The sequence below is a fragment of the Manduca sexta genome, chromosome 28 (assembly GCF_014839805.1).
Source record: "Manduca sexta isolate Smith_Timp_Sample1 chromosome 28, JHU_Msex_v1.0, whole genome shotgun sequence".
In the NCBI taxonomy this organism is placed as follows: Eukaryota; Metazoa; Arthropoda; class Insecta; order Lepidoptera; family Sphingidae; genus Manduca; species Manduca sexta.
In genome coordinates, this window is record NC_051142.1 from 20279987 (window position 1) to 20306409 (window position 26423).

Genomic DNA, 26423 nt, shown 5'->3' on the forward strand with positions numbered 1-26423 from the left:
CCGTTGTTAAATAACTGACTAATTAATAAGTATTCATTATTAAGAGACTAGGTATTGCTTGTAGATTTGCCCGCGTGGTTAACCCTTTGCTGAAATGAACGCCTCATTGTACTCTTTTCTAGAATAAAAAGTATTTTTTGTGTTATTTCAAGATATGCTCTTCAGGGCATAATTTTATTTAAACCTTATTTATATCAGCCGTTACTGCTAACAAAAACCCTAACATCAATACTGTTGGCAGAAATAGACCACGTGATCCTAAATAATGAGACCAAACTAATGTACCATTCATTTAACGTATCATATTCTTTCTCAAGGCGGTAAATTAACTAATGCTTGACACTCCCGAAACCTAATTGTCTTGGTACTAGGTCAGTACCTCACTAACGCTTCCATGCTGAAAGAGTTTGGCATCGAACAAAGACTCCTCAATTGTCTAAATGCGAATCTTGCAGATGTTTGCACATTCGAAATGAACGATTTGGAACGATTGCTGGTAACGGGTAATAATAGGTCAACGTCCTCATGTTGAGATACTTACCAGATGGACAGACGTTATATCGTCTACGAAGTGTTACATTATTGAATGAACACGCAGTGGCCACACACATATAACGCATTTATCCCCGAAGGGGTGTGCAGAGGCGCAACCGTGGCACCCAGATTTAGGCAAGTGTGTCCCCTCCCATGATGGATAGGAGGCAAGCCTAATGTCATATCGGGCACAAATTCCAGACTCCTGGTTGATACTAAGCAGAAAAACCCAAATATCACTTTGCCTGACCCGGGATTCGAACCCAGGCCCTCAGAGCGCTGCCGTTCCGCGCATGCAGTACAGCTACGCCACCATGCCAGTCGAGGTACACGCAGTTCCATGAGTAGAAATAGAGAAGTTGAACGCTACAACATAGTGCATTATTTAATGAACACATAGTGCCATGAAGAACGATGGAGAAGTCTGACAAAGGCCGCAACAAATTCAGACAGTTCATAACCACGATCACTACACCATTAGTCTACAACTAAGGAGAAGAATTAGGTCAAGAAAGTGTGGGTCTCTTTATGAATTAATAGCAAACAAAAGAGAAGTCCTGGTTACGGTTGCTACACTTGCATACCCCGCGACCTAGATATTAGGGAGAGAGTCTTATAGCGGGGTTTTAGTCAATAGGACGGTTTATTTTAATTATTAGGGATTACCAACAGAATTTACAATATAACATACAAATAACTAAAACAAAAAATAACATCCGGCCTAATTGCATTTCAAATAACAGGCAACCACAACATGCGCAAGGTTAGAAAAAAAAATTAAACATAAAAATAAAAAGAGAAATAGTTAACAATATAAATCTATGTATCTATATTCTATATAATAATAATAATAATAATAATATCAGCCCTGTATTATATACTCGCCCACTGCTGTGCACGGGCCTCCTCTACTACTGAGAGGGATTAGGCCTTAGTCCACCACGCTGGCCTAGTGCGGATTGGTAGACTTCACACACCTTCGAAATTCCTATAGAGAACTTCTCAGATGTACAGGTTTCCTCACGATGTTTTCCTTCACCGTTAAAGCGAACGATAAATTCACAAAGAATACACACATGATTTTAGAAAAGTCAGAGGTGTGTGCCCTTGGGATTTGAACCTGCGGACATTCGTCTTCGCAGTCCGTTCCACACCCAACTAGGCTATCGCCACTTTTTTTATATTCTATATACCTAATAACTAATATTATAGTTTATACCGGCGACACCGGGAAAATCCGCAAACGGATTACCTCCTGTTAAAAAGAAGGGTATCTGTATTTAAGGGTAACTATTTGCATACTGTAACGCACTGAGTATGCAAATAAACTATATCTAGACTACATACAACCTAGAAAGAATATTGCTCAACCCGATCGCAATATGAATGTATGGTATGTTATGCAAACCCGCAATTGTTTCCAACTAGTAGAAAAATTACGATAGTTCGTGCGAAAATACAGAATGTGCTAAGATAAATCATTTCATTAATAGCCGTGTTGCTAACCAGAAAGCCGATGGAGGTTACTGCGAAATGTAGAATTTAAAGTCATGGAAAACTTTTGAAAACTTGTCAAACTGAATATTATCTTCAATGAAGGTTACCTTTCTTTTAGCGAGAACGGAACCACTATCGTGTGAGTATTAACGCTTTACATATTTTTTTTTTCTTTTCTCTTTTTTTACGGACACGGCAGAGTGACCCCACTGCACTTGATATTAAGTGGAGTGGAGTTCAATATAATGTCGACCGATGAGAGAGGATTATCCCTCGACAATCTACATAATTATGCCGGCCTGTTGGAAGCGGATACACAAGCTGATCCCGGAACGCGACACACTTACGAGGCCGACTATGGCGGGTTTTAACACCTTATTTCCTGTGGTCGCTATACGGGCGGATATAACATATATCCTAACACCAGCAAAGTGTTAACGTCACGCATTTTTAATCTATCAGCACCATCACTTTGATTATAGGCCTGTTTTACAATTTTCTAATTTATTTTATGCATCAGTTAACGTATAAACAGTTAATTCTGCATGCACTCTTTTATTGACCATTGACTTGAAAACTTTTGTATTTGATCGCCCTATATTATATTCGACATTTAGCGTCTATTAGCCATCGTGACATAATCCCTTAACGACACTGGCTGTTACTGAAGTTAAACACATAATTAATTTCAAGGACAATGAATTCAAAGCTAATGTAATTAATAGCTAGTACCATTTATAAAAAAAATGGTGCTACAGATCTGCTCAGGCCTGAAGATCCCAAGACTTTCACGATTAAGTGCATAAAAATGCCGGTAAACCTATTTCGTCGGCGCCTTAGTTCTCTATTTGGTATTCAAGTGCTTATGATTCTTGCACGGAATGCTTTACATGCATCAGATTAGACCGATGTCAAAACCGTCAACAATGGATTACGCCAGTATAATATTCACTAGTGCTTAGTAGAACAAGGTCTTCATTTTAATAATATATTTTGACAGAGTTTAATATGTAAACTTGTCTTTTAATTTATCTTAATCCACTACACGAATGAATTCTGAAAAATAAAAGAGAAATGGTTTAATCATCACTCAATCGATACTTTATCTGGATGCCATTCGACTTAAAATACATACATACATAACATCACGCATTTATCCCCGAAGGGGTATGCAGAGGCGCAACTAGGGCACCCACTTTTCGCCAAGTATGTTCCGTCCCATGATGTGATAGGGGGCGAGCCTATCGCCATATCGGGCACAAATTCCAGACTCCGGGCTAATACTGAGCAGAAAAACCCAAATATCACTTTGCCCGACCCGGGATTCGAACCCAGGACCTCAGAGCGCTATTATACCGGACATGCAATACAACTACGCCACCGAGGCAGTCGACTTAAAATCCAGATGCAATAATGTAAGAAGTCATTATAAAAAATACATCTCTTTTGTTATAATTATTCATCCATGAAGACGCGTCCCACTACATTCCCTAATCACTCAGCCCTGGATTATGATTTTTTTGGAGGCGGGGAAAAATGTGGATAATGCCGCCCCCGACCACCTATATTTTTTCATCAATTCGCGCCGCGCGGGAAACCGTTTATGGGTTTAACGTACTGAACGTCTCAGTAGTCAAAGTTGCGTTAATAATGAGTTGAGTATTCGTCTGCCAAATTTGAATTTGCCGCTCTCTGAATTCGCCGCCAGGGGCATGAGCCCCGGCTTGCAAGATCCGGGGCTGTAATCACTTCAGTGTGCGTTAGCAGCATTTGCATCCGCGCACTGAGACGGATAGTATCGAGGCTGAGACGTGGATTAGTCCACTTAAGATGACACCTCACAACTCCCCGATCAAAAGGTGGTGGGGCGCGTCTTCGTGGATAAAATGACCTATAGGTTATATTTTTTCGTCGGACTATAATTTGACCGTAAAGCTTACATTTTAGTATCAGATAAAAAATATTTAAAAACGTAAACTATAAGGTCTACTTTAATTTACCTACAGGTCCTTTAAGATAATCAATAACTGTTCGTAGTTATGCAAAGTTTTTTTCCATTCTATTTGAATATTTATAGGTAGTTATGTACAAGTTATATCACTGCATTGAATAGTGTTACGAGTTGACAGGTATACATAAGAGTCCGTTTCGGTTGATGCCAGTTTAAAGGCTATATGTAATGCTGATCGTCACGATCAGGTATAAACTTAGATGGTATAGAATATTCATCACACTAATTTACAGGGTCATTTTGATATTGTGTCTCTAAATGAAACTACATACTAATAATCTTCTAGAAAATAATCTTATATAAAAGAAAGTTGTGTTAGTTACACTATTTAAAACTCACGAACGGCTGAACCGATTTGGCTGAAAATTGGTAGGGAGGTAGCTTAGAACTAGGAGACGGACGTAGGATTGTTATCCCGTTCCCACGAGAACGTGACGTGACATAAAACGTGGTATAACAACACGAAATTTGGTATGGAGATAGTTTAAGGCCCTGGAAAGGTATAGGCTACTACCCTGGGAAAATATATAGTGTGACTTTTATCCCGGAAAACTCGTTCACGCGGGCGAAGCCGCGAGAAAAAGCTAATACTACAATAAAAAAACTCTAACCGTAAATGTAGAATAAAAAGTGTACAGTTCGCACATAATAAATATCAATAAAAAGTAATTTTAATTTTACACGCCCTATCGCCATTGTTACTAATCTGAGAAAATTCGTCGTAGAAGCAAAATCACACTTTCTTTTTAAACTGCGGGGTCACTACAACATACACAACAAAAAACGTGTACAAAATTTAACAACGGTCAAGACATTTGTAATACAAAACAATTACTTCCTGACAATTATGCACAGATCATAAACCAAATGTACGTGCATTTTGGGCAATTTGTACATAGTTAATTAATTTAGGTAATTGTAGAAAGGCTATTTACTTCCGGAATGTGTTGAGAACAATGTATTGCCCACACACTTATTACACACCAGTGTTAAATGGGTGCATGGAATTTTAAACTCTGGAGTTTACCTACTATAATATTACGATACTAAGTTGGTGGCGTAGTTGTCATACGTATGCGGTACGAGTACTACTGCGCTGAGATACTGGGTTCGAATCGGTCCGAGTTCGAGTCCGGGTTGGAGCAAAAATAATTGTGACTGGTTTTATAAACCTATAAAAATACTTAGTCGCAACTCGGATTCAGGAAATTTGTTGTTTGATACCCTTGTGCATCGGATAGCACGTAAAGCTATTGGCTCTGCGCCTGATCTCTCTCCGGTCATGTCGGATTGCCGCCTCGCCAGGCTATGAGAGTGAAGGAACAGAGAGTGCACTTGTGTATTGCGCACACACTTATGCACTGTAATATATCCTGCGTACTTGGCTGGTCTCCGTTGAGATTGCCCGCCGTAGTCGAAATTCGGCTCGGAGGGATTCGATCATTCATGATATTACAAATGCAAAAGTTTGAGAAAATTACTTAATAGATTTGGTTATTTGACACTGGGATAGACTAGGCCATTTATAAAGATGTACCTTTGTCCTGAAAAGTTTACTATGACAGTTTAATGCTAAGAAAACTTCGACGCAAGACTGCCAACAAAATCTAGTAGTCAATATGCATAGCATGCATTAATGATTGAAGAGGTTACAAATGTCACTGTTTTGTTGTGGCACCAATATTACAAGCAAGTACTATAACGTACCTAATCAAAGAGAATATCACTACGCTAGATACCTAATGAGAAGAATTGGACCTTTCTTTTACCACCACAACTTGGTAGACTTCTTGTACCTTCAAAATCCTATGAAGAAGTCTACGGTATGCCTTCTTGATATTTCCGTTCAGCGCCAATTCAATTCATAAGAATAAAGTATACCTACACATCCTCTTAACCTAAACCTATGTGATTACATGAATGCATTGGCTATTTACCCTGTCAAATCCCTATACTTATAGAAAAGTCTATAGAGCATCATCCTATTTTTGGATTCAACTTAGGCTCTCCCAGCTAAAAATCTATAATATCTTACTTAATACTTAATCTTTTGACTGTTCTTATCACCAACACCTCAGTCCCCCCATGACCAAGAAGGCTGCAGTCTTCGAAACGTCGGGAGAAAATTATAATATAAAAAGCCACGATAAAATCCGTAAAATAGTTTTATTTCAATACAATTAATTAATTATAATCATATTCACAGGTAGAAGGCATTCCTTGGAATTGAATCGAAACTCCAACTTTCGAGTTCCAACACAGTCCCTTTCCTCACTATATCCTAATTTTTAGATTTGTCTATCCCCTTTATTCATAGACTTTTTTTTATCTAAGGATGGAGCATTGCTGTGGTAACAAGTCTGTTTCTAAGCTCAGCTTGCTGTTTGTTCAGCTTTGTTTATCTGACAGCCAACTAGATTCAAGTTGTATCTCAATATTAGCCAATCTCAACAGCCCTATGTCTACGCACTGCAAAGGCTACCATGCCGTCAGCACTGAGAAACAGACTTGTTATCACAGCAAAGATAGAGCTTCGATAAATAACATCTATAAATAAGGCGGTAGATCGTCTCATTTCAAAATTATATCAACTTTTACTAAGTCATGTTTCACAATGATGCCAAAAGTAACTTTCATATTGTTCTTTCGAGCAAGTAATTATAGCTCTGTGCTAATCCAAATATGGATTACAGTGTATAACATCCGCTTATTTAAGTTTAAGCACTTTTACCCAACTACGCAAAATAGGAAATGTGGTACGGGTGTATACACACGTGAGGCGAATTTTTTTACGCTGTCTATCAAATTGTATATAACTTAAATTGGTTACTGGTTAGTGACGTCAGAAAAATCAATATGGCGGTGATGAAACCAACTATATTTGTAAGATTATTCATTTTGATATTGCATTTATATATGTAACAAATTAGACATCGTTAGCTCTGCTAATATTGTGTCGAAAATCATCCATAAATAATTTATATCCAAACAAAAAAATACCGTTTTTTCTGTCAGCTTTTTTAATTTTGTAGCTTAATGATTATATGGAGTTTTCATGAATGTTATATTTCTGACTGATGTTGACGCTGTTATGAATGCTCTTAGATAAATAGTAGTGGGATTAGGGCTTATTAATGAAAATAATTTTTTAATGATATTTATTACGTTCGAACCTTACTTTTTTAATTTACTTACATCTACAGTTTAAGTAACTGGTTGTAAAATGTCCATTTTAAGAACATAATGTAGTTTTATTTAGAAACGCAATATCAGAATCGCCTGTATACCATAATAATATTTTTTAATATATTTAATATAATTTTTAATATAATAATTTTTCCCATTTCAAACATGTTTTGACAATCAGATTTTCTTAACACGCTTTAAGGTATAAAGAATTTTAAGAGACCCTAACCTAAATAAGTTGAAATCCCTTTTAAACAAACACAAGGTTTTGTCCAAATACTAGTTCGCCTTACTTTAACCGCAGAAATATAAGGTCGGCGCAATAATAAATATACATCGTTATTGACGTGTTTATTCTGATATGAGGAAGTATTCATTTCTACATAATTTATGATATTTTTTACATAACTTTAAAAGTAGATTAATATTTATTTTTTATCATGTCCATAAACATTTTTATTTTTTATTGCTTTGAATGACGAGACGAGCTTGCCGTTCGCCTGATGGTAACCGATACGACCGTCCATAAACAGTAGAAACACCATCCAACACCTTGAATTACAAAGTATTGTTTGGTATTCCACTGCCCTCGCCATCCTGAGACATGAGATGTTAAGTCTTATTATGTCCAGTAGTTACACTGGCTACAATGTCCTTCCAACCGGAACACAACAGTGACTACTGCTTTGCGGCAGAAATAGGCATTGCGGTGGTACCGACCCGGGTGGACTCTCACATATTAGAGACCTACTACCAGTGAATCTGACTGCATTGATGGTGTAATTGTTTTGTCTGAGTGATACTACTTCAGCTCTGAAGACCCGTATTTGAATCCCGGGCCAGGCAGTGATATACCAGTTTTCGTCTCAATATCAACCCAAAGGCTAGAATTTGTGCCTGGTATGACAAAAGGCTCTCTATCACGTCATGCGATGGAACACACTGGCGAAAAGTGAGTGCCCTGGTTGCAACTCTGCGTACCCCTTCGGTGACAAAGGCGTGATGTGTATCTATAAAATTATAAACATGGAAATCGTTTAAATAAATTTAATTGTAATCTTATTGGCAATCTCCTGCCGACTTACCAACATTGGGTAAAGTTGTCGCATAAACCTACATCCTTCTCTAGTTCCTGTTTAATAAATTAGCAGCAAAATAAATAGATTCTACGAATAACTATTGGAAACAAACAAAAACCAAACTCGTGATTCTTAACCGCGGAAGTATCCATAAATACAGTAGGAATTAATAAAATGAGATTTGACCGCTGTTATGAATAGTTACATCCGCAACAGGCAGTTAAACATGGTTTATTGCCTTCTGAGACTGAATGTCTGCGATATCGCACTGGGGCCGTTAAATAAGCGAGTGTGTAGGAGCAGCGGCAGCGGGTTAGAGCTTAAGACAAGTGTTAATGTGATAAGTACGCCGAATATTAACTGTGAAGAACAATAAAGTCGTATGACTATTTCTTCTAGAAACATAATAATATAATCTAAAGTGATATGATATAGAGAAAATATTTGGTTTTGGACCGTTAATGATTCTGATACCTTGAGTTTCTTTATGTTTACTAATATAAAGCTGAAGAGTTCATTTGAATGTGCTAATCTCAGAAACTACCAAATCGATCTAGATCTTTTTCCTGAGTTCTATAGGCAACTTTTTATCCCGGGAAAATATTTATCCTGGAAAAACCTTCAGACGCAGGCGGAGCCATAAACAAAAGCTAGTTATGAATAAATTATAAACTATGGGTAAAGAAATCACATTGCGGCCAAATGCATAGTGCCGGTAATTTCCTAGTTTTCTTTGGTGTCCTTCAGCTTTATTTATAAGACAACCAACTGTAGTAAAGTTAGCTGTCAATATACGCCAATCACAGCGCCCTATGCCTACACATTGCGAAGGCTGTCATGCCGAAAGCACTAACAAACAGGCTTTTTACCTCAGCTTTTTACTTTGTACTTAGCTAAATAACGTTTGTGAATAGATGAATCAATCAATCAAAGAGAACCATGAATTACTATCTTTTCTAATTCTTACCAAATATTCAATCTTATTTTAGCAACATGAATAAAAATTAACAAAGGGCCTTGTAATATTAAACCATTGACATATTGACAAGCAGTTTTAATGAATGCACACGGTCCGTGAGTCACGAACGATCGGGAGCGGAGAAAGCTAGGGACCGACGTGGGACGACTCGGCGAGCTCTTAAGTAACTGTGAAATCATCGCTTTTTGAAAGTCGTTACCTCACTTGTTACCTTAAATAATGTCAATACGAACATAAAATATGCCAATTACAGCCTAGTCCGATAAAAAAGATGGCCACGATGTTTAGCGTCACTGATGTCCAGTAAATAGTAAATTCTTTATCTGCAAAAAAGTTGGAGCAGTATAGAATCTTAAATACATTTAAGGAACGAATTAAAGGAATGTAATAATATAATACTTTTTAAAAATAAACTAAAAAAATATATGTGCATGCTTTCGCTATATATCGCTTATCCAGCAGCCTGGATTTAAAATTTGTAAAAATTGTAAAATATTCATTTATATCTCATTGTAAGTGAACTGTAAGTTTGTATGAAAATAAATTCTTTAAACCCAAATTAACATTCAATGATCACTAATTTAGCATTCAATCTTTTTCAGAAGGTTGAATGTGCTCCTGTTAAAAGAAACGTTAATAAATCAAAGATGGTTTTGCAAGTAGTTGGGATTAGCATGGAAAAAAATATTCATCTCGTCAAAATCTCAAGGTACTCAAAATGCAAGAGCAAGCTGTTATCACAGGAGAAGATAATTACTTGTAACTTTATGTCGCTTTTCTACAATATTACTACCTCAATTAGGGCGCATTGCTCTCTACATCATAGTTGTACCACAGTGGAGTAGCCTAGATTTATCCGCCCAAACATTAGCGGTCTATTTTCAAAATAATTGACTTCCTAAAAATGAATTGTGTGATTCTATCTATATATAAAAAAATTGCACAAGTTTTCATGTGCCGCCCGGGGACATAACCTCCCCAAAGTAAACCTCCACACTACCATAATAAACAAGCCCGTCTCTTTCTACTTACTCTCTGTGAGAATAAAATAAATATTTCAAATACGAGTTACAAGCGTCTTACTATAGATAATTGTTTAATTTCACGATTAAAGTTGACACACGACGTAGGCATTGGAGTCAAGGGTACGATCCATCCCGCCAAATCAGATACCATGAAGGTACAAGACAAACGTTTGGTTTTACAATAATTAGCTGAGCATTGTGTAATATAAGCAACGAAGGTACTAATGATTTCTTATGTTTACGCGAATGTTAGACATCGAAATTAAACTAATTTTCGGATTCTATCGCGGTATTAGTGTTTTATTTTCTCCTGACGTTTCGAAGACTTTGCAGCCTTCATGGTCACGGGGGTGACTGAGGTGTTGTTCATCCGTAAAGTCAAAGTTACAATATCTACCTACATTTTACATTTATACAACTTTTTTAAAATTTTTAGCTGTTGGTGGTCCGATCTACGCAGAATGAGCTCACAGTGTCCTGAAGTCTGGCAGCCGGTCTTGTAGGTTCCGATTTAATTAAATGTAGAACTGGATCCCAGGCTTGTACAAGCTTCCAACCATCTTCCCTATTGGAATTAGGATGTTTTTTAATTTCAATAGCCTCGCGAATCATCCTAGGCAGGAATCGGTGTTCTTTGGCGAGGATTTGTGGCTTGTCTAGTCGCAGATAATGATTGGCGCCTCCTTCAGAGTGTTCAGCGACTGCAGACTTCGTCGAGCGTCGGTGTTTCACATCAGCTATATGCTCTTTTACGCGGGTCCCTATATTTATTTTTGTTTGCCCGATATAAGACTTGTCTTTTATGACTTACTTAGAAAATGAGCAAGTACGTCCTTCGATTGCGAGGATCCGTCTGAATGGATACCGCTGATTTCTTGCACCAAGCAGCAGTGTGCACGCGCTTTTATGTTCTAATTTGAAACATGTAAACTGCACAATAAGAAACAAAACATCTTTTGATGAACGCAGCTCAATCCCTCGCAGTGCTATACAAATCCAAGTTCCGAAAGTGTTGAGCTACTATTTATAAGCTGTCGTGTCTGTTATAATCAGGCTTGCTCGTCTCCGAAAGGAAAGAGCATTTAGAGACTTCGCTGGTATGGGTGTAACTCTATTCCCTTAAGACAAAAATAAAAGCTGGACGCCAGTGCCATTTAAAAAAAACTGATTAAAGAATTCAATTATTTCTCATGCGAGCAAATTACCATGACAAAAAGTAATGCATGTGTTAATTCAGAACTTAGCCTATGAGTATGCCAAATTTCATTCAAATCTGTTCTACTGTTTCTGCGTGGACATTTCGATGTTTAACAACCATAACATTATATTATAATGATCCTACCATGTTTACAATCTTTCGCATGTATTATATTGCTAAGAAGTAAAATTATTTTCTTTTGACAAATTACATATACTTGTGCCTAAACATCCTGCCATGGTCACTGTATATTATACAAGTCTGGGGAGGTCATGGTTCAGGAATTCTACAAAGTAAAAGTTAATACTGCCATCTGTCTGTGGATTATAATATTTTTTACTTGCCATTATCAGAAATAGTAGCGTCATCTGTTAGTGGATAGCCAAAATACATCACGTCGTTATTACACTATATATGTTGGACAACATATGAACACTAGATGTCGTTATAAAAAAAACTGTAACTTCTAATAAATATAATTATAAATATTATTATTAATTGCACAACATAAAAAATCATTTAGTACGATTAATATAATATTCGGTATAATTACTAAGTTTTAACCAATTAAAGTATTTTCATTATTATATTATTTTAATTGGCAACAAAATCTATTAACACCTCCGTGAGTGCGACATCGACATGATCAGTGTGGCAGTGGGGTGGACTTGGATTTGTCATTAGTACATTTAAACTTAGTTTAAAGTCCCCAAAAATATCATCACTCGAGTGCTTGTGTATGAGGATATTGCGTTTGAATATTTAAAATCTAAATCAAACAATCAGTTTAAGTGTTAAAGTTCCTGTGTCGTGTAAAATTTTGTGTGGAAACGAATGTTATTTACAAAAAAGTTCGTGATACACAATGAGTAATTTCAACAAAATCATCAAAACTACGCCTATTACCGACGATTACGACATCTCGAACACAGTCCTCGGCCTTGGGATCAATGGAAAGGTAAGTTTCAGCGGTTGAAATGTTTGATATTCTCAGAAAAATGCAATTATTCGTGGAACGCATTTGTGTTTACTAAAAATGACGTAAATGTTCAAAATTAGCTCTACCCGAGTTATCATTATCGGTCCCAACGATGCGTTCCGGAAATCTCGGGAAAGTCGCGCCATATAAAGGAATGTTTATTTGAAATTCTGTATTTAATAATATTATGTAATTTTTAACAATTCAAATTCAAGAAAAATTACCGACAACTTGTGAAACTAAGCTTTTTTTTTTCGAACCGATTAGACAAAGCGTGAAGCGGGGGGTAGCATTCCAATACAAATTAATGTTTTTCTAGATGTTTTTGCACAAATCCATAGTAGACAGACTTCATAAATAAATGCAAATAAAATAATATCATCAAGATGTCAGTATCACCTCACATCTTATTATAAATAAAAAAAAAAATAAAAATGCTTTATTCATCACGTAGGCGAACATAGTTGCACTTATGATAAGTCAAGGTACATGAGAATATTAAATTATTACTTAATTAGATTAGCTTATATAAACAAAGACAATTTATATTGAAAATAAAATAAATGAAAAATATACTTGGTAAACAAAGAAGCCAGCTCAGGCTGGCAGGGAAGAAGAAATAAAATGATGTATATATGTATTTTTGAATAAGCAATAAGGTAGAAACGCGTCGCGATCCTCACCGGTGAGGACAATAAAAGCCCTAACCTAGCTAACCTACCAGCCTTTTACTAACTACCTAGCGATGACTACCCTAAGAAGAAAGGCAGAAAGAAACTCCGGGCTTTATTTTTTGTCATCAATTGTCCATTCTTTTATAATATTGTTATTAAATATATATATTTTTTTAATAAGTCTTTTCTATACAAAGTCTGATTAATTATATAAGCTAATCCACGACATCACCGTGTAAAAGTGCGGAGAAAATCCACATAAAAGTATTTAGCAATAACTAAAAATTAACGAAAAAAAACAATAATACTAAAAAAATTATAAAAACTATGAAACAGTCAGTGTACAGCGTGCATACGCCTACATTTACAAACATAATATTTTTCATTCATATTTTGTCATAGATCTCGGTCAATATAATTTAGATTATAAATTTTAAAGGCTGGTGCAACAAAATGATCGGTCGGTCGTCTATTATACATTGATAATTCAATGAGTCAATATAAAATAAAATATGTCACGGAAATTTAAAACTGTTACCCAGCATAATGTCAAAATTGTAGAAAGGTACACATGAGACGTTTATGTAGTTAATTTATAATATTGGCGTTAACATAGGGTTGGACAGGGTGTGCAGGACTGTTTTTCCAAACCGTCTGATCATCGAGGTAATCCTTTACATTATAACACTTCTCATAATGGGAAGCATCACACCAACTATGTGGTAGTATTAAACATTTCTAACTGAACATCAGAATTACTCTTTAAAGTGACTTTGTCACTAATATGACAATTATATTTTTATAATTCAAACTCCAAGAGTTAGTGCTAATTTAGTTCATAATTGGTAATAGTTGGTAAAACCAAAGTACCCGTTTGCAATTAAGAATTATTTAATTATAAAGCTTGTTTGGAAAGAAATCTTGAATTGAATCCTACTTCCAATTTATAAATGTCAACATTTCTGGAGGTATATGGATGCTTTGTTTGTTTTCTTCTATTGCATTGATTTGTACGGAATTTGGAGTACTGGAGGACAGTTCTGAGTGTACTTAGCTAGGTTTTTTTATCCTGCAAAATTGGATCCTGGTCAATAATGAAATGAGTTGTCAAAAAAACATATTAATTAAACATTACTAAATGCTTATCCATATGATGAATTGCAAATTTACAATTTTAAAGTTTAATTATATCATTGCTAAGTCCTATTCAATAATTATGAAGACCTTTGTAATTAAATCTTTACCAAAGGAGGTAACCTATTGAAGCTATTAACTAATAGATATAAATTAAACAATTTACAATACAATGAAGCAGTACAAAGTTAGTTGCATGTTGGACAAATAAACATAAATACATTAACTATAAGAATATATAATTACTTCTTTCTTAAAGCTCCATTCATTGTGTTATAGTACATTCCCAAGATAAAAAGGGACTATATCACACAAGCTTATTACCACCCACTGTTACAAAGAGAATTAATGGACTGAAGGTAATAAAACTATAGATTAGCATTCAATCAGTGATTTTAGCTTTATTTAACACACACTCGTTTATTTTATCCACAAATTGGTGGTACGTCTCTCATACGCGAGAGTATGCCTGGGTAGATACTAGGTACCACCTCAATGTCTATTTCTGCCACCAATCAGCAGTGTTGTGTTCCGGTTTGAAGGACATTGTAGCTAGTGTCACTACTGGACATAATAAGACATAACATCTCATGTCTCAGGATGAGCAATGCAGTGGAATACCAAACATTATTTTGTAATTCAAGGTTTTGGGTGGTGTTTCTACTGTTTATGGGCGGTCATATCACTTACCATCAGGCGAACGGCTAACTCGTCTCGTCAATCAAAGCAATAAAAAAAATATAGATTACGGAACCCTAAATGCGCAAGCCCGTTCACACTTGTCTGGTATTTATTACTGTACCTATAATCTCAGCTGTTTGGCAAGACATTGTTCGGAAAATATTTGTCTCATGTTGCAAAACATGTCCTTGTTTATTGTTCGAAGGCAAACAAAATGGTAATTAATTACACTTTATGGCGTAAACATATTTGTTGTGAATGAAGTTGGTACAATAGATGTTGATTCCGTATGATATGCATTGCCCTATGGAATAATAGATGCTATATGTAGGTGATATGCCTTGCCCTATGCGTGTGACGTGGGTATGATGTCAATGGAATTGGCTATTCGTGTACGTTACGCGGCGTCCGCTGGTTTGAAGAGACTTTTTATGTAAAACATCAAGGCAAGACGAAAATCGCTAGCCCAAAACTAATCTCTACGCCTAAAGGCTAAGGCATAAGTGGTGCCATCCGACTCATTACAAAGAATATTCAACGATTCCAGTCACCGCACCAGTGCCTATGTATATATCGAGAAGTACTGTGTTGCAAGGGTAAAAATACCGTGTTTCTAAAAACAAAAAAAATGTTCTCCGATTTGTAATTTGGGTTATATTATTGGTGTCTTCCGGTGAAATATGACTCAGTAATATACCGTCAAGTTTATATCTTATTACTAAGGCGTGCAAAATGAAAAATATGTCTTGAGGCCCCTCACTTCTGATATAAGTTATAACTAACTCATTCCTTTTTCAACACTATATATATTCGTGATTATTGTGTCGGTATTATGATAGTGTTTAAATTTCATAGTTTTAAGCTTTTTGTGCGCATAATACCGCCATAATTATTAACTCAGTAAGCCCCTATTGGCACCTATCAAAAAATAAGGCAGGGGCTTCCACTAGTCAGATAGGTACACGCAAGCCTTTATTTGTGACTCCTTTTTTGGGAGCACATTAATTCTCGATATGTGTAAGTCAATAATTTTTGTACTCCCACTCCCCTTCCTGTATTTTTTAACATTGTTTTCAATATTTTCGAAATTTTGTTTTTCCACTCGTGCCTCCACCAAAAAGCCCTGAGTACATGGTTACACTAGCGTGCGTTAATATTTCCAGTTATTGTGTAATATTGCATACCGTTATCGCTGTAATCTTTTGTTTATATTAACACTAAAGGTAATCAACGTGTCATTGTTGATTAATATCAGAATCGCCCGCAGGTCCTACATTATGGGAGATAATATAAAATCGATCGACCTCGTTCGGTTAAGAGACGCATGCTAAGGTATTTTGTTGCGTATTGTATATCGTAAAATTTCGTACAAAACATACTATTCAGGTTATATATGTCTGTATAGGTTGGTACTACCGTTTTGTCTATTGACAGATTCCAACAAAAACTGTCCTAAAGGCTGATACGTGTTCGTATGAATATATCTATCAAAACAAGTCATCCAAGTCAGCGTGTCAAACAAACCCTTATTTTAGGACCCGCCCCCCCGAGCTACTTTCAGACCGGCCATACACGCTCGGTTCCCTGATCAGGAATTCTGATTCAGAGACCGGAACGCTCAGCTTACATAGAAAATGATTAAAAAAGCGCACACGTTCTTTTCGTTTAAAAAAAAAACTGATGTCAGTTTCGAAAATTTCGCCGTTTGTTCCTAATTCAAAAAACGTGACATTTGTGCCAGTCACGTTTAATTCCGAATCTGATTTGCCGGATTGGGAAACCGAATGTGTGCGGACAGCCTAAAGCAGGTACTGCCAGCTTTAGGCTGGCCGCACAGCTAGTCTAGTTATAAGACGATTAGACCTAATCTAGCCTCGGTAGGGCCCAGACACTGGATTGTCTGGCAACATAATTTAATTAAGTATTGATGCAATAGCGGTGACAGCGTAATTGGTTGTGGAACTGACTGCCGAGACTAATATCCGGAGGTCCGAAATCCAAGGACAAATACCTGATTTTTCTAAAATTATGTCTGTATCCTTTATGAATTATTGCTTGCTTTAACCATGACGGAAAACATCGTGAGGGATACTGCATATCTGGGAAATTCTCTATAGGAATTTTTAGGGATGTGAATTCTACCAATCCGCACTTGACTAGTGTGGTGGAGTAAAGCCTAATCCCTCTCAGTAGTAGAAGAGGCCCGTGACCTGCAGTGGGACATTAATATACTGATATTATTATATACTGATGTTAAAGAATTACTAGGTACTCTAGTGCCGATAATTAAATTGTTAATTTTACTGCATCTGTTCAAAAGAAGTTACTGAAAATGTAATAAAGTCGTGTGACAATGTATTTGTAATATAGTTTTTAAAAGTCACGTGTGGTTTGCATGTATCACAGTTTTTTTAGTATTATTTTTTATAATCAAAACTTATTCGTTATACTTAGTAATCTTCTTAACTTTTTACCACACTAAGGACCTTCACACGGTTCAAGTAAATTTTATTTGGTCGATATTGTATTAAAGCCAATGAAGATAGTACTTATTTAGAAGCATAGATTAGAGAGTGACTTGTACATTTATATAACGTGTAGCATTAATTCGTAAGTGATGCAATAGGTCCCGGTTAAATTATCTATTGACCATTATCGTAATAACAAGGTAAAATGTCATTCCCGCCGCATTGATAATTTTAATAATAATAACCTAATAGTATTAAGATTGTAGAAGGAAGGAAAAACTAATCGATTTCTCATATTTCGCGATCTCGGACCATTATACTCTTTTATATACCGAATCGATATGAAAGTATAATGGTTCGACACGAGTGCAGTCAAAAAATTATAAGTAAATTTAAATAGAATAAGGCACGCAGATCATGTCACCGATTAATATACTACATAGGCTGCTTTTCATCTGGGAGAGGCCCTTCTTTAAGGGAGTGGAACCGACCAAAGTTTCACAATCTAAATACAGCTTTAAAGACATCATATATTACAATATACTTTACCTGACTAACACACTACTAACTATTGCACATAATAAAACTTATATCATGTCTCAGGATGGCGAGCGCAGTGGAATACCAAACAACACCTTGGCATTCAAGGTGTTGGATGGTGGTTCTACTGTTAATGGGCGGTCGTATCGCTTACCATCAGGCGAACGGCAAGCTCGTCTCGTCATTTAAAGCAATGAAAAAATGTGACTACTCCACCCTTACACCTACCACTGCAACTCCTGTAAGCATCGGCAATGACACGTGTTTTATGACGCCAAACTGTATACAATAAGGCTTAGCAGGTCATTAGTGGAATGCGACATACCGCGCTAATTCAAAGACTAAACACAGAAGTTTTAGTTACAAAGTAGTTTATAGCACCCACTGCGCTCGTTACTCTGAAACTAAGACATAATAGTTATATAGTGCCTTAATTACTGTTTGAAGTGCTTTAGTTTCATGCTATATACCATCAAACTTCTACCATGAGACATTTGTTATTAAAGCTTTATAGTAGCTCTAAATAACATTTTGCATACATTTTGCTGGAAGGATATATTTTATATCCGCCCGGATAGCGACAACCGTACACAAGGTGTTAAAACCCACCATAGTGGCTCACGTAAGTGTGTCGCGTTCGGAAATCAGCGTGTATATCTGATAGCAAAACGCCGCCATAATTGGGTCGACTGCCGAAGGGTAATCAGCTCTCGTCAGTCGACATTCTATTGGACCCCACTCCACTTACCATCTAGTGTAGTGGGGTGACTTTGCCGTAACCATATAAAAAAAACATCCATCCTCATTATAAAACCTACATAATAGCTCTACTAACACTCATTCAGTTCCTTAATAAACTACCGAGTTTTAATTTGTATCTTAATTCTCATTTATTCCCCCACACCGTGACATTTCGAACCGTCCCCGTCTATTTTTGTCCCACTTCCAATAATTTGTTTCACACGTTGTTAATTTTTGTACAAACGTCGATAACTAGTCAGCTGTAAACACCTCGAAAATATTGGTTAATTATAGTATACGCAATTAAATTACGAGAATAAGTATTCGCTCATGTAATAAACACCGTATTAAAAATATCCTAGGATATGTGTCACTTTCTGGTCGACATTTTTTAATCGACTTCAACAAAAGGCGGTTATCAATTCAACGTGTATTTTTTAATTTTTTTTTATCTCAGAACTCTCTTTTATGAACAGGAAATTTCTTTGTATGTTCGAAAAAATATATGTCTAGATCGATCACATAGTTATTTTTAAAATTTTTCTCCAGTAGTTTAGTTTTAAAACTTAAACAATTGGGCTAATTTTCACTTATCATCAGGTGAGTCCAGTTTGCCCTGCCTAACACAAAAAAAAGCTAGCTACGTGGCAATTTTGAGTGGATCAAGCACCGTATGACAGAACTATGCTCGTCATATTATGTGTGTAATCTTGTAATTCCCAATAATTATGTATGCTGTGATACCGTTTAAAATGGAATGAAACTGCATGCATCCTCCCTGACGGTCGAAATGGCAAACATAGTAGAATCTAGAAACATGATACAAGGGACCTACCCAAGATAAAAATTAGACCCCTAGTGGGACAATTTCCACATATTTTTTGCAATACAAACTATACCTTCTCAAAAATTACAATTTATTTATTTCATTTAGAACGGATAAACCAATTACACTAATTAAGTTAATAATAACCACATATAACTATAGTAACATATGAAACAGATCAATAATGCACTTAATAACTACATGAAATATGCGGTATCATGAATTAATTTCACAATAGTTGCAAGCATTCATACTGGATCACATTCCAATCAGCCGAAAAAACGTCAAAATCTGGTGCGCTATTAAAGAGAGCCTTAAGAGCGTTGAGAGTTCGTGGAATCGGTGATCTAGAACGTGCTACAGTACGGCACCGTGGGACAGCAAACAGATTGTGCGTCCTACTACGACAATACTTGTATGACATGAATGTCGTCAAACATGACGAATTTTTATAGGCATTAAAGAATTATTGTTTGACGGATACGTTATGCCTATCAGTGACGTCACACTTCTATCAGCCATATTAAGTCCGTACAAATCTCTAACCAACTTGATTTCTTTGAAAAGATTCCCTACATCGTTTTATCTACCCATCTCTCACTAATCGCCACTTTTAATAAACGACCCAATCTTTTTTTTTTTTATCTATCTCATAAATGGATCAATCATGACCAATTTTCTTTTTATTAATCTTTTTTTTTCGATATGCCTATGCAGCTGAGGGCTACATATAAAGATTGGTCAACTTGCACATAGGACTCGGGACCTCGCGATAGTCATACGCTCCTAATAGAATATTGATAAATATTTTTTCTGTCCGTGCGTTGTGCAGCCATTGAACTCACATACTCATGCAAGAAACATTCTTCATTTCTATATAATAATAATAGGAGTAGGGTTGTCTGTATATCTTTAAATCATTTAAACTACTTTTTTAAGTTGGTATGTTAAAGCTATTGGCAGCTTAAACTAAACCTGTTTTATACTACAAATTTATTTTCTTATGAAATATTATTTTACTTGCATCTTAAAATTATTTGACCATAACTACTAAACTAATTTAATATCGCCATGTTTAGAGTCTGCGTAACAAACAAAAGCAATATTATTATATTAATATATATATAACTAGCTGACCCGGCAGACTTCGTACTACCTCATCGATAAATAAAAGACCTAATCTTTTGTATAAAATGATTTTAAAACAAACAAATCGAATCCGTATTTAATAAAAAAGCATTTATTGAATAAAGCATGAAGTTTTATTATTATTTTCGATATATCATGTTGCTTACTTAGAAAACAGAGTTTTCCTGAAATACTGGCTATTTATAAGGTTTAAATTTGATATTCACAGACACACTGTTAAAATACAGTCTGTTAATTAATTTAAAGCTTTCTCATAAACTATATTTTTTGTTTTGTTTTGTGGTGTGTAAATAAACAAAGAAGACGGTTTTCCGACGCGCGAACACGCGACGTATAATTGTCCATGCGCAAAACAGGGAAACTCCAAGTTGATTCCATTAAACTTCTAACGACTGTCCTTGCGATTTATTTATGGTCATCGCAAAGGCCAGACGTACTGGAAATTGTAAGCGTTTAAAATTGAATGGTAAGTCCGTTGGAATCATCGGTATCCGCGGGATCAAGACATCCTCTCCTTTGTATTTTCCTTTTATGATTGTCGCCTCAATGACGTTATTCATCAGTCTTTTCACAGCCAGTCTTGTTCCATTGCATAGTCGAGGTTGATTAATGTTACGCAGCATGATGACAACTGATCCTACTTTTAACTGCAAATTGTGAGGTGGTAATCCAGGCAATTCCAGTGAATTTAAGAACTCAGTGGGATAGTTGATTACGTCATCCTGGTTCATTACGGTGTCGACTGATTTGAAGGAAACCAACTGTCCTGGAAGAAAATTCTGAATGGTCGCATTAAGATCCTCGACATCTTTATTTTTCGCTGCTAATATTGCTCGTTCACCCAGCCAATTATGGTTATTGAACTTTTGCGCTATATCTAGGAAAACTCGCTGAATAAGCTCCACTTTTGAGTCTGTGATGTGACAGAAATCTGTAGGTAATGTGATGAATCCGGTCGAGGTGTCCACTGCAACTTTATTATTTCCAATGTCTAACAACTGCTTCGCAAACACATTTGCAGTTTCATCTTGTTGCAAAAATACTCGCATGTTAGTTGTTAAGTGGAGTGTCTTTACGTACTGCCACAAATTTGATGATTTTAGGCATGCATTTAGTTCATCAGCAACAGTTGATCGGGGAATAACTGGAAGAGTCTGACGAAAATCACCTGACAACAGAATCATGGCCCCACCGAAAATATTTTGGTTGTCACGAAGATCTTTCAACGTTCTGTCCAGTGCCTCCAGTGACCTCTTATGGGCCATTGTGCATTCATCCCAAACAATCAATTTGCATACCTGTAGGATCTTGGCCATTGCGCTATTTTTGGCGATGTTGCAAATTGGTGTTTCGGTGATTTGCATGTTTAGTGGTAATTTCAAGGCAGAATGTGCAGTTCGCCCGCCTTCTAGCAGAGTTGCAGCTATTCCAGATGAAGCCAACGCTAGAGCAACATCATTTCGCGATCTGATCCTCGCCAAAAGCAATGAAATTAAAAACGTTTTTCCGGTTCCTCCGGGAGCATCAAGGAAATAAATTCCACCAGATCCACTGTTCACAGCTTCTATCAAAGTGTCGTACGCAATTCTTTTGTTGTTGATTTAATTGTGGAACATTTGTACGAACTGTTTCGGCCAATGCTTCAATGTCGTACTGATGTTCTCTTTGCAACTCGTGGTTTAATGCATCGTGCATATGACGATTGGGTGCTGTCATTCCCAAACACGACAATACTTTATTTGCCATCAATAAACACATATCTTCTATCATGATCAATGTGTCATTGTAAATTTTTTCAGTCATTTGTAGTGTAGGATTCAAAGTTTGACGGCGCACACGATGCAAAACATCCTCAGACATGTCATCTCTATACTTAACCCACAAATCTTTTGGATTCGAGGGGAAACATGTCGATATGATAATCGCAAACAATGTACGAATTTGATGCGGCGACGAAGATATTACGGAATCCTTGAGCGTATCATCCCAGTGCGAATCGTTCTCAAGTAAATGTAATAGTTGACATGCCTCACGGTAAGTCGCACACAGCTGTCCATTAACTGTTCTCAGTTGTTTAAACGATGTCGGACCACGAACATTCACCAACAACAACCGCAAATAATAACATTCATCGTTATTTGGATGTACTGTGTAGATGCGACCCAGAGCATCTGAAGCAAATACATTTGGATGTCCTTCAACTGGTGTTCCTTGTTTTCGACGCTGAAACGATTTCGATGATGCGTTCCATGTGTAATAGCGTGGCATGTCAGCATACAGCAAAGTGCGAGCAAAATCATCAGTTTGACAGACTGTGAAGAAACTTGTTAATGTTGTCGACGGTGGATGTGCCGCCCTGTCTGCCGCGTTAGATTCATTAAAATAAACTCGTTGACCATTTTCTAAATGGACTGCCAAATGGACTACTGTAGGGTGTCTTTCATGGATCGCAAATGAAAAGATACGCCAAATAGCTTCGTTGCTACTTACATAGCGACCCATCTGGTACTGTGATATTTCATCATTTGCATTGGTTACACCGAAGACAGCCATATCACTACCTTTATTAACATATTTACATATGTACTTTATCGACTTCACAGAATTACAATATTCCACATTGATGTGAGTCTCAAAAGCTTTGGACAATATTGGCGAGTATGGCACAATCCAACGATTGTCTACATCAACATTTTGTCCTCTTACCTTCACAACTACCGATCGCCCACTGTCCGCAACTGATCGCCGACGATACAATGGGTATCCATCATTTCCCGTTATGGTTTCAGCAAGCAGGTCTCTTGGGTATCGCTTGGAACACCTACCGTCGACCATACAGGGTGAATTGTAGTTGAAATGTCCGCAAGGTCCATGTATCATGTGTTTGGTAACTACTGCATGCAATTTTGGGTCAACTATGTCATCTGGAATTTCAGCTGAAATTATGGAATCAATCTCATCTGGCCTTATTTTGTCCACTAACCAGACTAAAATGTGCGCATGTGGCAATCCACGCTTTTGCCATTCTACAGAGTACATCCAACAACGGACTCGGCCATACACACAATGCTTTATTAAGAAATTCATGAGAGATTTTAATTTTGTTTAAAAACTCTGGCAGTTACGTCATGTCTATCAACTGGTGTTTGGCTATGTAGTAATTCCTTCTCGATTTCGGACCATTTTGGGTTACATGTGAATGTAACAAATAAGTCTGGGCGGCCATAATGCCTAACATATGACATAGCATCCTGAGCATATTCATGCATGTGGCGTGGGCTTCCTATATAAGTAGCTGGCAAAATTGTCATTCTTCCTACATTATTCACATTGCCATCAGCATTTATAGCATCGCGGAGATGGATGTATTCCTCTGACCGTAGCCGTCGTTGGTTCAAACGGATGTATGTCAATCGTTCAGTCTCAATTTTGACATACATGTCAACTGCAAACTGATGAAAAAGTCGTTGACACATCAAAATATGATTTACTTCACCTTGACGGATCATGAGTCTGTATGAATAGAAATTCATAGCACTAACTTTTTTGTTGGTTTCAGCACCTGCAATCAAAAATGATAAATGTTTAAATTGTTACTTAGATGAATTGAATTTAAAAATATTATTTAATCTTGTTCAATTCATTTACCTGTTACTTGATTTACCATTTTGATATTAAAATGGTATCCATCTTCCCCTGCCAGAAGATCAAAGGATATTGTAGTGCATCATAACTCCTGTGTGTTTCAGATACACGTTTTAAATCACTATTCCGACGATGAAGCACAATATCTCTAGATTGTAAATTTTCTCCCACAATGACAACAGCCACTTCATCAATGGTAGGTGAATTGAACCTCCTTGTGTGTTCACCGGCAGGTGTTTTGTCAGCTCGAATAATAATATTATGGCTATCAGATGGCATCCGATCCAATGCTATTTTGAACATGTTTACTAAATTGTTATACTGATGAAGAAACATTTGTAATTGTTGGACAATGGTTCTCTTCACTGTTGGATTGTGAGCACAACGATTATTAATTTCCGCATCTGAATTGCCCATAAAATAAATTTGTAAAAATTGATGATCTGCATCAGGTAGTGGTAACAGAGTTCCCAGTAAGTGATAAATTTGTCCTTGTACCTGTAATTTTTAAAAATTTGTCCATTAATTATTTCCGATATATATATTTTAGTACAAACTTGAATAATATAAAAAATTATTCTTATATAATACCTTGAAAGTGGGCATGAAATTGTCTTGTATAATATGTGTAGCACCAAATGATGTCATCTGGAAACAGTTGTTATATTTCTGAATGTTGGTCAAGAAGTGCTTAGAATCATTTCCAATCCCAGAAACTAAAGAGCGTAAAGGATCTGGTGGTGGGACCAATTGTGGCAATTTTACTTTGCCTTCAGCACAACATAATCCAGTAGATTCACCAGTGTATTTTAACGCCTTACAATATTTACAAATTGTTTTCATTTCCCCAATTGTTACCGATTTGTCGGCACAATAATCAATTGCCGGATCATAGTGGAATGCAGCTCGTTCAAGAATCACAGGAGCACTGCGTCTGCAGATTCGCTCAATTTCATTATGTCTAGCTTGCTGTTGTTGTGTTTGATGTGCACGAACTCGTTGCATTCTAAGCCTATCTCCTACATTGTCACTCACTAAAGAACGCAATTCTGACATAGCAGTACGACTATTTTCTTGATCTGTCTGTCTCTGGTCATCAGTGCGGTTAGCACGTGAGGTAGCTCTTCGCACATTTGATTGACTACGACGACCTAAGTCAGGTCGTCTTCTCCTCGGCATCGTAAATTGTAATTAATCAAAGTGAGAAAATTTCCCGCTCATTTAGCTATTAGTTGGTTGTCAAATCTAATGTCAAATATTATGATTGCGTTCAGAAATTTAACTTAAGATTTATAATTTAATTTGTGACAAAACTTAAGATTTATCTTTCGATTTCTATATAGTCTTATTAAAAAATAATCGGACAGATTAACAACTGAAGTTAGCTAAAATTGAGTTTCTCGAAGCCGACCACTATTTATGTACTATGTATTTTGAGACTATGCAATTTTGTCGCGTTCGCGATTCACTTTCACTTTTGTTGAGTTTCAGAACGCGATATTAGATCCTCCAACGCGCACGCGAATTTGAACTTTATGCAGCGGTAATAAATTACAAATTGACTCTACGTATTAGTTAGAAAACGTTTGTATGGGAAATAGAAAAATGCTGTTTTGAGGATTTTCCCGGCAATTATTCGAATTTTTCTCACCTTTTAAATCTTCCCTAGACCTCCACGAATAATTCAAGACCAAGATAAGATAAATCCGTTCAGCCGTTCTCGAGTTTTAGCGAGACTAACGAACAGCAATTGATTTTTATATATATAGATAAGTTGGCAGATGTCTTAATTCGTAACTGAGAGATTTACGCGTACATTTTGAATTGAAGTCAAAGATTCTCATCCTCAACTACTTATCAATTCACTGTTAAACTTGGTTAATGTACAGGTTCTCATAGACAATTGTCGCTTGACCTTTTCTTTGTTATCCTATATGTTTTAGAAATCCAACAGATTTTTAACGCATGAAATAGCCTCCCCGGAATAATAGTCATATTGTGTAGGTACTATTAAGATGTAAAATGTTGCCTATGTTAAACCAGGGTTGAATCTATGTGTATATCAAATTTTATCCGA

At 36.4% G+C, this 26423-nt stretch overlaps 1 protein-coding gene across 2 annotated transcripts in view; it reads left to right on the forward strand.

The window, feature by feature from the left end:
- Window positions 1–12142: 12142 nt before the first annotated feature.
- The window catches only part of LOC119190961 (MAP kinase-activated protein kinase 2-like), a 58654-nt gene continuing 44373 nt past the window's right edge, over window positions 12143–26423 (forward strand). For both annotated transcript variants that reach the window (XM_037444593.1, XM_037444594.1), the window contains exon 1: window positions 12143–12467. In XM_037444593.1, the coding sequence (XP_037300490.1) occupies window positions 12375–12467 (93 nt within the window). In that variant the 5' untranslated portion in view covers window positions 12143–12374. The remainder of the gene's footprint in view (window positions 12468–26423) is intronic.